This window comes from Xiphophorus couchianus, chromosome 23 (assembly GCF_001444195.1).
Source record: "Xiphophorus couchianus chromosome 23, X_couchianus-1.0, whole genome shotgun sequence".
NCBI lineage: Eukaryota > Metazoa > Chordata > Actinopteri > Cyprinodontiformes > Poeciliidae > Xiphophorus > Xiphophorus couchianus.
Window position 1 is genome coordinate 7,795,628 of NC_040250.1, and position 15,326 is coordinate 7,810,953.

At 35.3% G+C, this 15,326-nt stretch overlaps 1 protein-coding gene across 1 annotated transcript; it reads left to right on the forward strand.

The window, feature by feature from the left end:
• The first annotated feature begins 65 nt into the window (after positions 1-65).
• On the forward strand, positions 66-13,563 carry taf7 (TAF7 RNA polymerase II, TATA box binding protein (TBP)-associated factor). The gene is made up of 12 exons (XM_028008896.1): positions 66-235; positions 666-742; positions 828-906; positions 2,606-2,739; positions 3,062-3,182; positions 3,291-3,349; positions 3,803-3,875; positions 7,573-7,686; positions 8,882-9,076; positions 11,700-11,812; positions 12,942-13,001; positions 13,229-13,563. The coding sequence occupies exons 1-12, from the start codon at positions 217-219 to the stop codon at positions 13,271-13,273; spliced, it is 1,089 nt and encodes a 362-aa protein (XP_027864697.1). The 5' UTR covers positions 66-216; the 3' UTR covers positions 13,274-13,563.
• Positions 13,564-15,326: the final 1,763 nt, after the last annotated feature.

Here is a 15,326-nt window from a genome sequence, read left to right on the forward strand (position 1 = left end):
AGACGAGAAGGCGTAAACATTCAACAAATCCGAGGAGGACATGAACGCAGCACAGCACATCACTCTACAGTTAGTTTAGCATATGGCTAATCTCTGTGGTCAGACGATACCTTGATTACATCCAAGTCGTTCATTTCGAGTTTTTTTTGTTGCCATTATTCTTTGCGGATCGGCATTTCATTTCTACTGCAGGCTTCGTAAATCACGAAGCTGGAAATGACGTCTAAAATTAAAGGTCAGCGCTATCATTTAGCTTTCTTTGCTAACATTAGCATTTGCTTACCTTGGTTTTTTATTATTTATGTTGCATTAACCACATCTGCATTGGAGGAATGAACGCAAACAAGTGTAATACAGTGTGATAAGTTAAGTTTACTGCATTATATGAATTATAACAATAGCAATGTAAACGTTACAGTCTATGGTAAACGTCTTAAGTAACTATGTTTACCTGTTCTGTTTTGCACTATAAATAAAGCGTGACAACTGCAGTAAGCTTTTGGTAAATAAGTTCATTTTGCTTAATTTGATTGTCTTCCTATCCAATTCCGTGTTTAACTAGAAGGTTTAATTTTTTTAAAATACCATATTCATGATAAAATAAGCCACAAGCTCTTAGTAAACTCAAAAATTATACCAGATCCCTGTTTATGTTTTGATTCTAGTGGGAAAGGTCGGCTCCAAGAACAAAGAAGATGCTCCTTATGAGCTGGAGAGCCAGTTTGTCTTGAGGCTTCCTTCGGTGAGGAAGTTTACTCCTTTAATAAAAGTCAGCATGGTACACTGTGTGTTTAAAGTGATGTGAATTCACTTTCTATCTTTTTCAGGAGTATGCCTCAACAGTCAGAAGGATAGCACAGTCCAGCAGTATGAACATGAAAGACAGACTTACAATCGAGCTGCACCGTAAGTTACTTTATCAGTATTGCTGCCACTGTTCTGCGCCATACGCTTGACCTGTTTGTTAAACTACTAATTTCACTTCATTTGATCTTGAAATTAATCTCACAACATCTGCATTGCTGATGGGAGGTTATCGTGCACTTATTATGTAAAGGAATATAATTTTGATTTCAACCATTGTTTTATATTAGTCTTTAAAACTGAAACTGTGTGCAGGAGTTTCAATTTATTGAGAATTTTCTCTAATGCATACAGAGCCTAAATGATGCATACAGACTCAAATATGAATATCCGCTCCCATAAACTCCTGGTATAATTCTGACTGGATGTTTGGCAACTCTTCCTAAAGTTAATAAAAAGTTGCTACTTTTCTGGCACTGGCACAGTTTTTAAGCAAAGCCTGTAAATTTTTAGTTGGGTTGAAGTTGGGGTCATCAAGATTCAACAAGGTATTTCAACAGGAAAATGATTCAAACACACAACAAAACTGAAAAAATGAACAAATCAGAGCATCATTACACATATAAAATAATTCCTTACATCATTTCCACTGAACATATCTGAACTATACTTTAACACTAAGTTGATGGCAGGAAATCAACCAGTTTAAGTTAACTCTATCAATGCTGATAAGAAGAATGATCGACAGTAAATTCAGAATTATGCCTAAACTTCACTCATGACTTTGAAAACAGAAAAATATTTAGCTAAATATTAGCGGGGTTGCATTTGTAGCCCTTCTTTGTTCATCTTAAGTCCAGTAGGTCGACGTCACAACAGATACAATCAGGCTTATTGAGTGAAATGCACAACATTAACTATGATAACAGTCAAAAACATTTACAAAACCTGGAAAAATTACTCATGAAACCTTTTATATAATTAAATTGGTCAAAAATCAATGTTAAAATATAAAACTGATAAAGAAAACATAGAGCTGATGATAATACATACCACAGTTACAGACGGCAACAGAAAAAGGAGATGAGCTGTCTGTTACTGGTTGCTATGGTAACCACCAACTACTCAAATGTAACTTTTTGACTAAAAAAACAAATTTGAAGTCTAAATAAACCAATTTTGACAATGTGTAATTATGTTGAAAATAAAATTCTGTTACATATTTAAGTTTGTATTGATGTTTTTGACTTTGAGCGTATAGAAGAAGATTCTGATTATATTTATTATGTGCTTAATATTAATCAAAGTTGATTCATGTTTTCACCAAGAAAAAAGTAGTACAACTACATCTCTCAAAAGCATAAAATTACTTCATGTGAACTTCTGTCTTGAATGAGTTTTATTTTTACGTTCTGTTGGTTTCATATGTATTAGATTTTTGTAACATTTTGAATACTGCAAGGTTAGTTTTCAGTGAAAGCACTGCTGATTAGCAAATCAATTATATACTTGCTTATGGTTAAATTTCCTGAATTAGAAATTTTACTTCTGCTGATCATTTCTGCGATTAAAAAAATGTAGTTAGAAATAATAACAAATATATTTTAACTTTCCTGAATTGTGTGAACACAGAATTTGGATATGAATCCATAAAAGCCCTTAAAAATGTTGGGATACATCTGGAAGTCCTATGTGTTTAGTTTTTTAGTTAAGAATGTTAAAAGGTAGTTCTTTTTTCCATCTGATCAGAACGCAGTGAAAACCAAAATGCTTTTATTTCTCATTTTGCTCCGGTTTACAGCGGACGGTCGTCATGGGATCGTGAGAGTCGATCGTGTTCCTCTGGCCTGCAAACTGGTGGAGCTGCCATGCATGATTGAGTCCCTGAAAACAGTAGACAAGAAAACATTTTACAAGACAGCTGATGTCTGTCAGGTAAATCTTAATCTCAACTTAAACTTTTTCTTCTGTTTTTTTAGAGCTTTAGAGCAACCTTAAATTTGATTACATATCTTATTTTTATTTATGTGGGATAATCCAGTTGATCATTGTGAAGGGGAAGTTAAACAATAAATGTTTTCCAATTTATTTTTTACAAATCAGGATCAAAAAATTTTGAAAACCATCCATAATTTTCCTTCCATTTCACAATTATGTACTACCTCATGCCCAAAGAAATTATTCAATTTTGCAATTTTTAATATGAGAAAGTATTAATTTTTTAAAATAATTCAATGTTTTCTGTATCTGTGGTTAGATGCTGGTGTGTACACTAGATGGAGACCTCTACCCTCCTTTGGAGGAGCCAACCGGCACTGACCCAAAGACTAAAAAGAAAGACAAAGACAAGGACAAGAAATTCATCTGGAATCATGGCAGTAAGTTGATAAATATTCTCACAGGTCTTGATTTTTTTAAATTTTAGCTAAAAATGTCTTATATTAGCATATTGTCTTCTTGCTAACTCTGTCGTTTCACGTCCACAGTCACCTGCCCTCTGAAAAACACTCGCAAGCGAAGATTTCGGAAGACGGCGAAAAAGAAGGTTTCAACATAGTTTTTTTATTTTTTATTTCCCTCAGCATTCCTCACCCGTCTGCTTAGCATACTGTTTGATGAGCTGTCTCTTTTCTGAGCTCTCCTCCAACAAGACATTTACATTTCATGAAACAGTGGTGAAAGTGAAAACTAAGATTTACATATAAATAAAGCATTTTGTCTTAGTTTTCCCCAAAGGCATACAAAAAAAAGCCATTTCACAATAGCTTTGATCAAAGTGAACGTGAGCGAGCCGAAGCTCTACACTTCTACTTTGTCTTGTGAATGGATTTTCCTAAAGGTGTGGAGCAAAGCCATATTGATTAGGCCTCCTCTGTTTCAGTCGCTAATGCCCTTCCTGGCCGGCAGCCAGCTGCTACCTTCACGTGTTTGTGGTTGTGTGTATGTGCATGTTGGTTTACAAGTATGCTGATCTTTCTCTGCTTTTCCCCCGCTGCAGTACATTGAATCTCCTGATGTGGAAAAGGAAGTGAAGAGGCTGCTGAGCACAGACGCAGAGGCTGTCAGTGTTCGTATCCTTTTAGACACCTGCGGTAAAAATATTCAGTGCATCCACTGGAAAACTGCGCGTGTTGTTGTGCTTTACCAAGCAAAATAAATCTCCTACATGTTGAAGAAAGTAGAAGATCACACATTCAGGTTCATCTCAGTATATTAGAGCAGGGCTGTCAGACTCACTTTCATTTTGGGCTGTATCAAAAGTCTCGATGCTCTTAAAGGGCATTTTATTTCAGAATGTATTAATAAAACCCACTAAACTGTTAAAATACCAATAAATAGCTGCTTGTTTCAGTATTCAATAATTGTTTCTTAAAATTAAATAATATTGAACATCTTTTCACACTGGTCAGTCCATCCAGGATTTTGTGATTGTCACAGTTTGTGGTTCTAATTTAGAAATATTTGTAAGGAATTTTTATTATATTTGCGTTAATGTCTGATCTTAAGTGTGACTTTTTATCAATCGCTGTATCGATCATGCACTATAACTTGATATCAGATAAGGTTGAGGCAGCAATCACTTAAACCCAACATTTTTGGCCAATTTTGAGAAAAATTTGCAGTAAAAATCAGAAAAAAAATTGGGTATCTGTTGATATTTGTGTGGATTTTGCAGATTTGTGAAAAAACTGGAGGGACTAATTTATGTAATTTGAAGTTTTAAGGGACATAAAAATCCCAATTTTATTCAAAAAGAGATTCTCATATAAATTTTCTACATAGTGCCGGTGTTTATTTCTTCTGATTTTGTACAATTTATTCTCTTTTTGCATTAAATCTGCCATGGAAGTGATCAGCCTTGGGCTCTGCTGAAGTGATTAGGAAGCCCTGGTTACTTTAATCGTGACTTTGAGCTCGTCTGCATTGTTGGTCTTGAATCGTTTCTCTTCTTCTTGATCTAAAACTTATTGGTTTAGGTCAGGTGCTGTTGATAAATCAACTATCTCCCTAAAACTCTTGATTTTGCTTTCCAATCTTATGGCTGCCATTATCTTTGCTGCATTCGCAAAAATTTCTACCACACTTTTTCCTTCCACTCAACTTTCCATTGATCTATTTATGTCTTACTTTCTTTGTGGGTGATTGTCAGTGACCGCTAGACAACTTAGCCAGTAGCTTCTCCATTATTATGCAATCCAGAACAAGACTGTATTATAACATTTCTGCATGAAAAACAAAAATAGGATGGGTTTATTTAAAATTTTGCTCTTCTGAGAAACAGGACCTTAAGTTTTCTTTAACATTAAGACATATCCAAAAAGATTAGCAGAAATAAATATTTGAAAAAAACAACATATTATATAGACTCACTGCAAAAACAACAAGTCTTACAAAGTATTTTTGGGCTTTTTTCTTGTGCCAACTAACTTACAAGTAACTTTACAAAAATATATAGGAGCTTGTTTTAAGTAAATAATTCCTTAGTGTTGATGGTATTAGATCCACTGTCATATTAGTTCACTAATGAGACATTTTCCCCATGTTATAACTGAAGTGTTAGTTTTATCTTATTTCAAGGGTACAAAGATATTTGAAACTTGTTTAAATTTGGTCTTTTTGCAGTGCATTATACATTATGACATATCTCAGCTGAGTTACTAATGTAGATGGAATCAGGTTTCGATAATAATCTATTTTATTGTGTCAATTTCATTTAACCTCCACACGTTGTCTTTCTTATGTTTTTATTATAATTCATTTTTGCTGGGCTGTGATTGGTCAGACAGTGGAAATGCCCACAGTTTTTATACGATTAGATGTTTAGATGGAGCGTCTTTCTTCTCTCTGGTGTGACAGCCATATTTGCTCCCCTGACTTTTATTTTCCCAGCTGGATTTATCCCACACTCAGCCTCCTTCCCAGCTCACCTTACTTGCCTCTGTGTAAAGCGTTTGTGGGTGAAGATGCGGTGTGAAAAGAAGCTTTTAAGGTCTCTGATGAAGCTCTGAGCCTGCCTGACAGAATAAGAGCACAGGAAGGCTGCTTTGTGTGGCTACTCGCTGTGAGTTAATTGAGACGGACTGTTCATTATCACTGCTTAGTTGAGCACTGTAAAACTAGATTATTTATAGATCCATTGTTTGCATGCAGCTTTAGACATACACACAACATATGCAGGTAGAGATGTGGACAAAGCTGGAAAATGATCTGTTTCTAGAGTGGGGAAAAATTAAAATAGTTTTTAATACAACCAACAGTAGGAACATTATTAAAGCTCCTCCTCTGTGTACTCTGCATAACCTTTTTTGACAATAGAACAAGACTTGTCTTAGAGCATTTCTCAAGTTTGGTGCTTACAGAGAGGAGAATCCTTCATCATTCCTCTTTGCACAACCTTTCCTTTTGCTTTTTTCCTCTTAAGATCGCCCCACAAAAATCATGGAAGAAGTCTGATTTTGGAGCCTTTCTGAGTTGATTTGGCCACATGTGTTAGATCAGGGGTGTCAAACTCATTTTTGGGCCACTTTAAGATCTTAAACATCCTCAAAGGGCAAAATGTATTGATAAAACTACCGATTAACAAATTGTTAGTTATACCTTTCTCAACATATGATGAGTATGTCATAAAAATAACCTATTTTCACATTGTAATTTGACACTATGCAAGAAGCTCATTGATTTTTATGGCCCTCTATAGCAGGGGTGTCCAAAGTGTGGCCTGGGGACCATTTGTGGCCCTTGGACTGAGTGTGTGTGACCCTCAAAAGCTTTTGAGAATGATAGAAATTAGGACTTTTTATTTTTAAATCAGGATGAAGTTATTACCAACATTATTTTCTCATAATGGAAAAAGTTAGGTATAACACAAAGTCTTTTTATAGCCAAGCTTTTATTATTAGTAGAAAAACATTTATTCAGAGATTTTTACTGACTTTGCTGAACCAAAATCAACTTTTATTTAATCTACTGAAATTGGCTAATTATAGCAAGCATTTTAACAGAAAGTGACCTAAATTATGTTATCGTAGCTGAGAATAAATTTGTTATACTGTGCCCAAAATAATTTGAAAACAAGATGCCTTTCTTTAAATATAGCACACCTATAGAATCATTTTTATATTTAGGATCTACAAAGAATAATCTCCCTTTCTACTACCGTAATAAATTTGTTTTACTACTTTATTTGCTTGATTTTAGTTTTCGTATTCTTTTTTTTTTGGCCTCAAGTTTGACATGTATTTTAGATTATTTTCCTGAATAAATAAATATTAGAACTTTATTCTGGTAACTTTATTCTTATATTCTGACTTTAATCTAATAATTTTATTTATTTACTTTCTTTCTTACAGAAAATTATTTTAAAAACTCCACATATTTGCATTTTTTATTTACGACAGGAAAGGTTCTTCTCTGGCAAACCTCACAAGGAACTGGTTGGCATGACGACATCGTCAAATGGTTGCTATGGATACTGGGAGACCCTAAGAAGCCACTCCCTAGAATTTTTCCCTTGCTGTCCTGCTCACTGTATATGTAGGATAAATTAAATACGACTTTGTAATTATTAGCAAGTTATCATAATACTATCTTAACATGGATGTTTTTCCTATTAAATAAACATCCTATTACAATAGAATATTAATTTATCTTCAAGGTTTTTAACCCCGTTTTTACCAGACGTGCTGTTCATTTGGTGTTGATTTCTTTGCAACACTGTGGATAAGTGAAGTTTCTGGAAGTTGTTTGACCTTAACTCCAGATGTCCAGGGTGGGAGATCATAGCAGAGGATGAGTCCAAAGAAGCCGACCAGCACGGCTCTCTGGCCAATCTGGACTCTTCTCCCGGCACCTCGGGGCACAAGATGGGTCATGGAGCCTCAGGTAAAAACAACGCAACTTATTCATTGTATGAAGTGTGGAGAAAAAGTGATTTGCTGATTTTGTAGTTCTGCTTAATAATGAAGACTTTCAGGCGAAAAATAATTCCCATACTTTGGGTCGCCGTGGATACATTGTGAAAGATTTAGTTTGCTTTGAGTTTCTCACTTTAATTTGTTAAAAATTAAAATAAACCAGTGTTTCTGTTTGCTGTGTGTTAGTTATACAATGAAAGGAAAATGAATCAATTTGATTTTACCAACATCCATCCATCCATCCATTTTCTGTTCACCCTTGTCCCTAATGGGGTCGGGAGGGTTGCCGGTGCCTATCTCCAGCTACGTTCCGGGCGGGAGGCGGGGTTCACCCTGGACAGGTCGCCAGTCTGTCGCAGGGCAACACAGAGACATACAGGACAAACAACCATGCACACACACACTCACACCTAGGGAGAATTTAGATAGACCAATTAACCTAACAGTCATGTTTTTGGACTGTGGGAGGAAGCCGGAGTACCAACACATTAACAAAAAAAAATATTGATGTTCAGCTGTTGATGAAATAATTGCTTTGCGGTTTAAGATGATAAATCACTTTCAATCACAATCATTATATTTTAATTTTCTCATCATAAATGTCAAAATATTTTTAGGTGTTCATATTAAAAGCAAGATGGCTCCCAGCCATATTCCTATGTTGCCTTCTTGTGGTTTAGCAGTTTTGGTTGTTTGGTGCCAGACATTTTGTTTTGTTTCGTTTTTCCAGGTTATATTGTACTTTTGCAATTTTGGAAATGTTGTGCTCTGATGTTTTGGCTACAAAAATGTGGTTTTGGGTCCTGTTGTGGGATTGTAGTTTGAAGAAGTCAAACAACCTAAACAAATTATAAATGAGATATGTCATATTCATAAGTAATTATTACAAAGAGAAATAAATTGAAAGTAATTTGAAAAAGGTCCATTGAAATGAACTGGTCTTTCCAAGAAAACAAAAGGTAAGTAGGAATAAAATATAGCTATGGTTGGTGAAAAGGTGAACTCTCACATTTCCTGCCAAACATTGTTTGTTTGTGATCACCATTAATTCTTATTTTCATTTTAGCTTAATAGGAACTAAGCTGTATGTAATGTGAACCATTTTTCCTTAGGTGATCGATTTTAGGTTTCAGCATTTTTCTCATTTGTCTCATTCTCTAAAGTCCCACGCGACGAACTGAGGGAGATCTTCAACGACATCAGCAGCTCTAGTGAGGATGAGGAGGATGAAGGGGACCGGCACGACGACGAAGACCTGAACATCATGGACACTGAGGACGATCTGGTGCGGCAGCTGCAAGACAAGCTGAACGAGTCGGACTCGGCTCAGAATGAAAGCGACAGAAACAACCAGATAGGTGAGGAACAAAACTTTAGCATCATGAGCTCTCTGCTGGTTGAATTCATTTCAATGAGGACTGCCAGGTGAATAGAAAGTGAACTTTGACCCTATTACTCTTTACACATACTCTGTTTATTATCTAGCATGCTGTTTTCTCTTGCACACAGGACTTAGATCCAAATACTTAGAGGTCATCATAAAGGATTAGCTCCACTAAAGAAAGAGCAAGAACGACCCAGACTGATTTTTTTCTCAGAATTCAGAATGTTTTTCAGAATTTTTCCTTTTTCTCAAAATTCTCACTTTTTTCCCAGAATTCTTTTTTTTTCCCAAAATTCTCACTTTTTTCCCAGAATTCTTTTTTTTTTTCTCCAAAATTTTGACTTTTTCTCAAAGTTCTGACTTTTTCTAATTTGTCATTTGTTTTGAGGAATTTTTTTCCCTCAAAATTCAGACTATTTTTTCCTCAAAACATTCAGAATGTGTTTATAAATTTTTACTTTTTTCTCAAAATTCTCACTTTTTTTTTCTCAAAATTCAGATTTATTTCCAAATGTTTACTTTTTTCTCAAAGTTCTGTCTTTTTCCCAAACAATTTTAGATAAAATATATATTTTTGTTTTTAGATTTACAACCTTTTTTCTTTCTTTCTGACTTTTTCCCCCTCACTCTTAGCTTTTGCTGATAAGGCAAAAGCTTAGTGTGATACAAATTCTGACATTTTTTCTGAGAATTAAATTTTCTTTCTGAATTTTGACTTTTCTCTCAAAATTGTGACTTTTTTGTCTCAGATTCTGACTATTTCCCCCCCAAAAAAGTAAACATATTATATTAAATTTATATTAAATTCTCATAATTAATGAAGCCATATGCTCTCCTTATTTTCCCTACAATCCACTTGACGACAAAAAGACCCAGACTGGATTCTCTGGGTAGGGTTCAACTGTTTACTTCAAAAATAAAAACAATACAGATGAAAATTATCCTCAAAAATGATAAAAATTTAAAGAATAATAAGAATGAGATCAAAAAACTGTGTGGTTCCGGTCCAGCAGCATACACACACACACAAACCTCTTTAACTGTCTAATAAGCAATTATATTTGCTAGTTTAGTTTCTTATATTACAAATCCTTGTGCATGAGAGGTTCTAACCCGTAAAATATTGTCCTGTCCATATTTGAACCTGTAAATAGTCACTTTTATCCTAATAAACGTAAATCATCATAAGCATTAACTTAATTTATCCTGAAGATCTGAACAAACGTAAACTGAATTTATGCTTCTGAAACTTTCTTTAACTACCTTATTAACTGAAATTAAATGTTGGATTTTTTGAATCACATTTTGTTGTTGCTGTAAGAAAAGGGGAATTTCTGCTAAGGAGTTTTAAGCATCTTTACCAAAGGTGCCAATAACTAAAGAATGTGTATAAATTAGTTTAAAACCGATTCAAGTTAAGCTATTTAGTTATTATATTAGTCTATAACCCCCTTTTGGAGAGTGCAGTTTTCTCTATGAAGTTTATTACCATAGTTAAAATATTCATGTACAAAGGCCAAAGGATGATCCCAGATCAAGGCTCGTATTTGTTAAATGTAAGATATGGACATGAGTGCCAAGTGCAGACTCTTTAATTTAAACATATTCACATTCAAATAACCTCCTTACCTAGGCTGTATGAAGCAATAGGTGCCTTAGATCATGCAATGTTTCATGCTGGGCTTGCAAGTCCCACCTCAGGGTAAATGTTCCGCCTCTTAGCCAACGCAGATGTTAATTTTTCAGTCCTAGTTGTCACAGCGACAAGGTTGGACTTTGGACGAAAGTTTGACGTTAAATTAAATCAGATCACCCTCAGGTACTTGTCAAAACAGATGTAAACAAAATAAATAAATAAACTGAGCCAAGTATCTGAACTTTTAATAAGAGCTGAGTTTTTTAGGTCAGACATCACACGCTCAGAGTTAAATAAATAGCCCCTCTTTCACTTAAACACACACGCTGTGCCCCTCACACACTGACAGCTCTCAGCTAACCAGCCTGACAGGTGTTGTATCTCAGCATGCAGCTCAGGCAGCTGCCCGCTCTGGCAGCGCTCTGCCTCCTTATCTGCATACATGAAGCTGTCAGTCAGCACCACTGGTCAGCTCCAAACACACTTTATTCCCAGTGTGTTTCAAGCTGGCTCACAATACTTCCTGCAGCAGTTCATGGTTGTGATCAGCGACGCCGCAGTGGCTGCTTCTTTAGTAATTTAACAAAACACAGCAGCTGCACCAGAATATCAAGCACCAGTCGTTACAAGCAGAGAGTGGGTACAATTAATTTGATTAATTAGGATGCTGATGAGGCAAAAGCTTAGCGTGACACAGTACGATTCAATTTAATATGGAAGTTAAGCCTACAGTGGTCTGATTTAGTTGTCTCAATTCCTTAAATTGAACAATTGTTTCCTTTAGATCCAATGTATTAGACTCCTCTTCTTGTGCTAAAGGTGTATGTCTTGTCCCTGGAGTGCTGCTTGTGAAGATGCTCCTGTAATTTTTCAGCTTTGCTGCCCAGGAAAGCAAACACTTTGATGTTTTCTTTATGTTTTTTATATTTCTAACATACGAACCACCTGCTGTTTTCTGCAGTTATGGACTATCAGGTGCAGATTAACAACATAAAGGCCAAGCTTCAGGACACGCGTGCCAGAAAGAAACAGCAGGAGGAGCTCATCATGAAAGTGGAAAACCAGGCCCTGAAGGTGAACAGCGAATCCAATTTAGGATTACACCACAGAAACACAAAATATCACCAAGTATTTTTGGTCTAGTTTCTAGCAGGGGTGCACCGATTTAGCCAGCCGATTTTCTTTATTTTGGGAGATGGGTGATGAGCTGATTTTTGAACCCAATCTTATCTACCTTGGAAAACGTCTAAAAATCAACAACTGTCCTCTTTTGTTCTCCCGTTGGAGAGTTTTGGCTGATCGACCGGGCAATCGACTGCAGATGCAGTCAGTGCACCCCTAATTTCTAGTGCAAATATTTTACTTGAAATAAGACAAAACTAATTACAATTAACTTATCAACAAGATACTGGTGCTTTGTTTCAGTAAATAACTCCTTAATATTGAAAAAAAACCATTAGTTCCGCTAATAACATTGGATAAATGTCTTGTTATAAGTGAAATAATATAGTACTTTTTAATCAATATTAAGAAATTTTTGATGTAACATAAACTCCTATATTTTGCTGAAAAGTCATTTGTGAGTTTTGTTTTATTTCAAGTTTACTAAGATATTTGCACTAAAAACCAGACCAAAAATACTTGTAATAATTAGTGTTTTTGCAGTGCATGGTTTGTTTATGCAGAAATATTTCTTCACTGAGCAGGTATTTAATTTCATTCATGATTGAGTTGGTGAATCCTGCAGAAACCCTGTTTTTTAAATCAAATTTAAAGGGGATGGATAAAAATTTATGCCACACGTTTTATATTTTTGGTTGTAAAAAATGTTCTGTGTTTAAGGAACATTTCTATGGGTTGCTTTTTAGCATAAAAAAGCAAAAAAATCTCCCTCTTCAACCGTGCGCTCTTTATTGAAAACTTTACAATGAGTGGAGCATGAGCAGACATGGGGCTTTTTTCATGTTGCCAGTGAGAGCTCTCATTTCCTGGTGTTTTGGGACCGTCTCAGGCTCATCACCAGTCGTTATTATCACAGTCGCGTGGAAAAGGTCAGCCGTCTCTGACTGGCATTCCAAGTGGCCTTTCTGTCACAGAGAAGATACTGACATGAGCAGACACACATTTAAAGCCATCACACTTTAATGAGGCTCAGCATGTCGACTCCTACTAATCCTGTTTGTGTCTCTCTCTCTCCTCGCAGAATCGCTTCCAAGCCTTGCTGGATGAGATCGTTCAGCAGGAGGAGCAGGAGATGGAGCAGGTGAGTAATTGTTTGGTAATAACTTCACGCTGTGAGCTTTTTAAAGCTCTCGGCTCTAAATACCAGCCTTTACAGAAAAGTTAGAAGGTAAAGTTTAATTTCTTCTGACACTCCCTACTGTGAAATATATTGTGATGTGAAGAGTTAATTATCATCTTCTTTCTCTACAGTTTAATTTGGTATTTACTGAGCCTCAATCATATATATTTTGTCCCCCCCCCCAACAGCTGGCCTCGCTTCAGGAGCAGCTGGACTCCCTGATAGAGAAGTGACCAGCAGGGGGCAGTCTCTTATCGGGGGCAGTCTCTTATCGTCTTCAGCCTCTCATCATCAGGAGAAAGGGAGGAGGACCCTGTCCTCATTCAGGAAGGAGGCGTCTTTTATCAACGAAACTTGCCTCGTCATTCCAATTTGGTCGTTTTTATGTATCACATCTGCAGCATTTTGATTTGTGAATAGTCTAGAAGGTTTTTTTTTCCAAGTTGCCGCATTATGCATGTGCATTTTGGGCTTTAGGAGGAAGTATTTTGTCATTCTAAAATAAAATATGAGTCTCTGACAAGTTTTGCTTCTGTCTTTTCTGCGTAAGAATGAGAAAGACATGTACCAGCATATTCATATTTTTTAAGCATTTGCTTCATCCATTTAGGGTGCAAATAAATAAACTTTTTTCTTTATTATTATTTGCTATTAATTGGACATTTTTTTAAACCATTGCTTTAAAAAAAATTATATGTTTCTGCCTTTTTTAACTTCAAAATGAATAACAGTCACGATGAAAATGGCAGAAAGTTAGCTTTTTTTTTTTATTAAGCAATGGTTTAAAAAATTGTGCCAGAAGAAGTGGGGTGATTTCCAGTTAATAAAAAATAATATTAATTTTAAGGATGAATTAAATTTAAAACAAGTGGGTCAGATTAAGTGACTATTTAAGGTAGTGTTGATACACTCACACTTTATTTAGTTGTTTCACACAGAGGGTAAATGAAGTTCTTCCATTATTCATACCCACTGTCTTTGCTTAGCAGCCAAACATGTAAAAGATCTTTATTTTTGCTCATGAAACAAATGGGAAACGATGGAAACTGAACAAAACCAAAAGGTTGCCATCAGCAAGTCTCTCAGGTGTCCTAAATAATTCTCCTTATTTTACTGGTCTCTGTTTTTGTGTGCCTCATACTAAATGTTAAAAGAAAAATAAAGCAGAAATGTTCAAGGCTGAAGCTGTAAGAATCCTCCAGGCAGCGCGGATGGTTCTGTTACAGGAAGTGATCCTCATCTGTGGCCAGATAACCTCAAAACAAATCCATCCTCATTTCTGATAGAAACAGATTAAAGAATAATAGTTTAGGTGTTATGTGAGAAACTCAAGAAATTGCTTCTGTGAAATTGCTTAGTTGAATTAAATAATAGTGTGAATATTTGACATTTAAAATTGGTTGTTTTTTTTCTGACCCATCTTCTTTTACAGAGATATATTTTAAAAAGGCTGAATATGTGTAAGGGTGTTATTTTTCTTTTATGTGTCTATTCTCTTGTCCTTATCTGAACTTCACTTCATTTAAAATGAAGAGCATCAAAGAGTAAGAGCTGATTCATGCTTTAGTAGACCCAAATGGAGGTCATTTTCAGAGCTTTACTTTTAATGAAAAGGAGAAAAAAGTTGTTTTTGACCTGTTGGTCACTGTTCAAAGAAAATCTGGCCAATTCTGATCACTTACTAATTGATTATTGTCTCCCAACAGGAAATATGTCATTGTATCATGTCCAGTCTCACTAATCTACTCCAAATTATTTATATAACCCCTTAAAATCAGAAGTACAGTGCATAATAAAGCAACAAAGCAAAAACAAAATAAATAAGCGCAACAGAAATAAACTAAAACTATATTATATAAATGACTGGCAATACTTTTAAAAACAATTAAAAAGGAAAGTATTAATTAAAATGCACATTTGAATGGAATACATTTATAAAATGTATTGGTTGACCAGGAAGACTGACGCATAATGTCAACAATAAGATATTTAAAAAATATATTAGTTTTAATTGCATGGAGGCCATTGGTGTCCTACAGTTAAACTAGAAGCTAAGTCCAGTTTAAAAGCTCTACTGAGGTCTTCTGAGAACAGTACACAGAGCTGCATGTAGTAACAGTGAAATGTTGTTGGTGGAGACAATGAGCTGTTTTAAATAAGTTGGTATTTATTACCTTCATCCAATTGCCTTCTGAATAAACCTTTGAGATGTTAAAGGAAATCTTTGAGGTTCAGCAAAATGAGGTTGCTCTAATTAGGTGTCAGTGTGATCTGACGCTTAGCCAT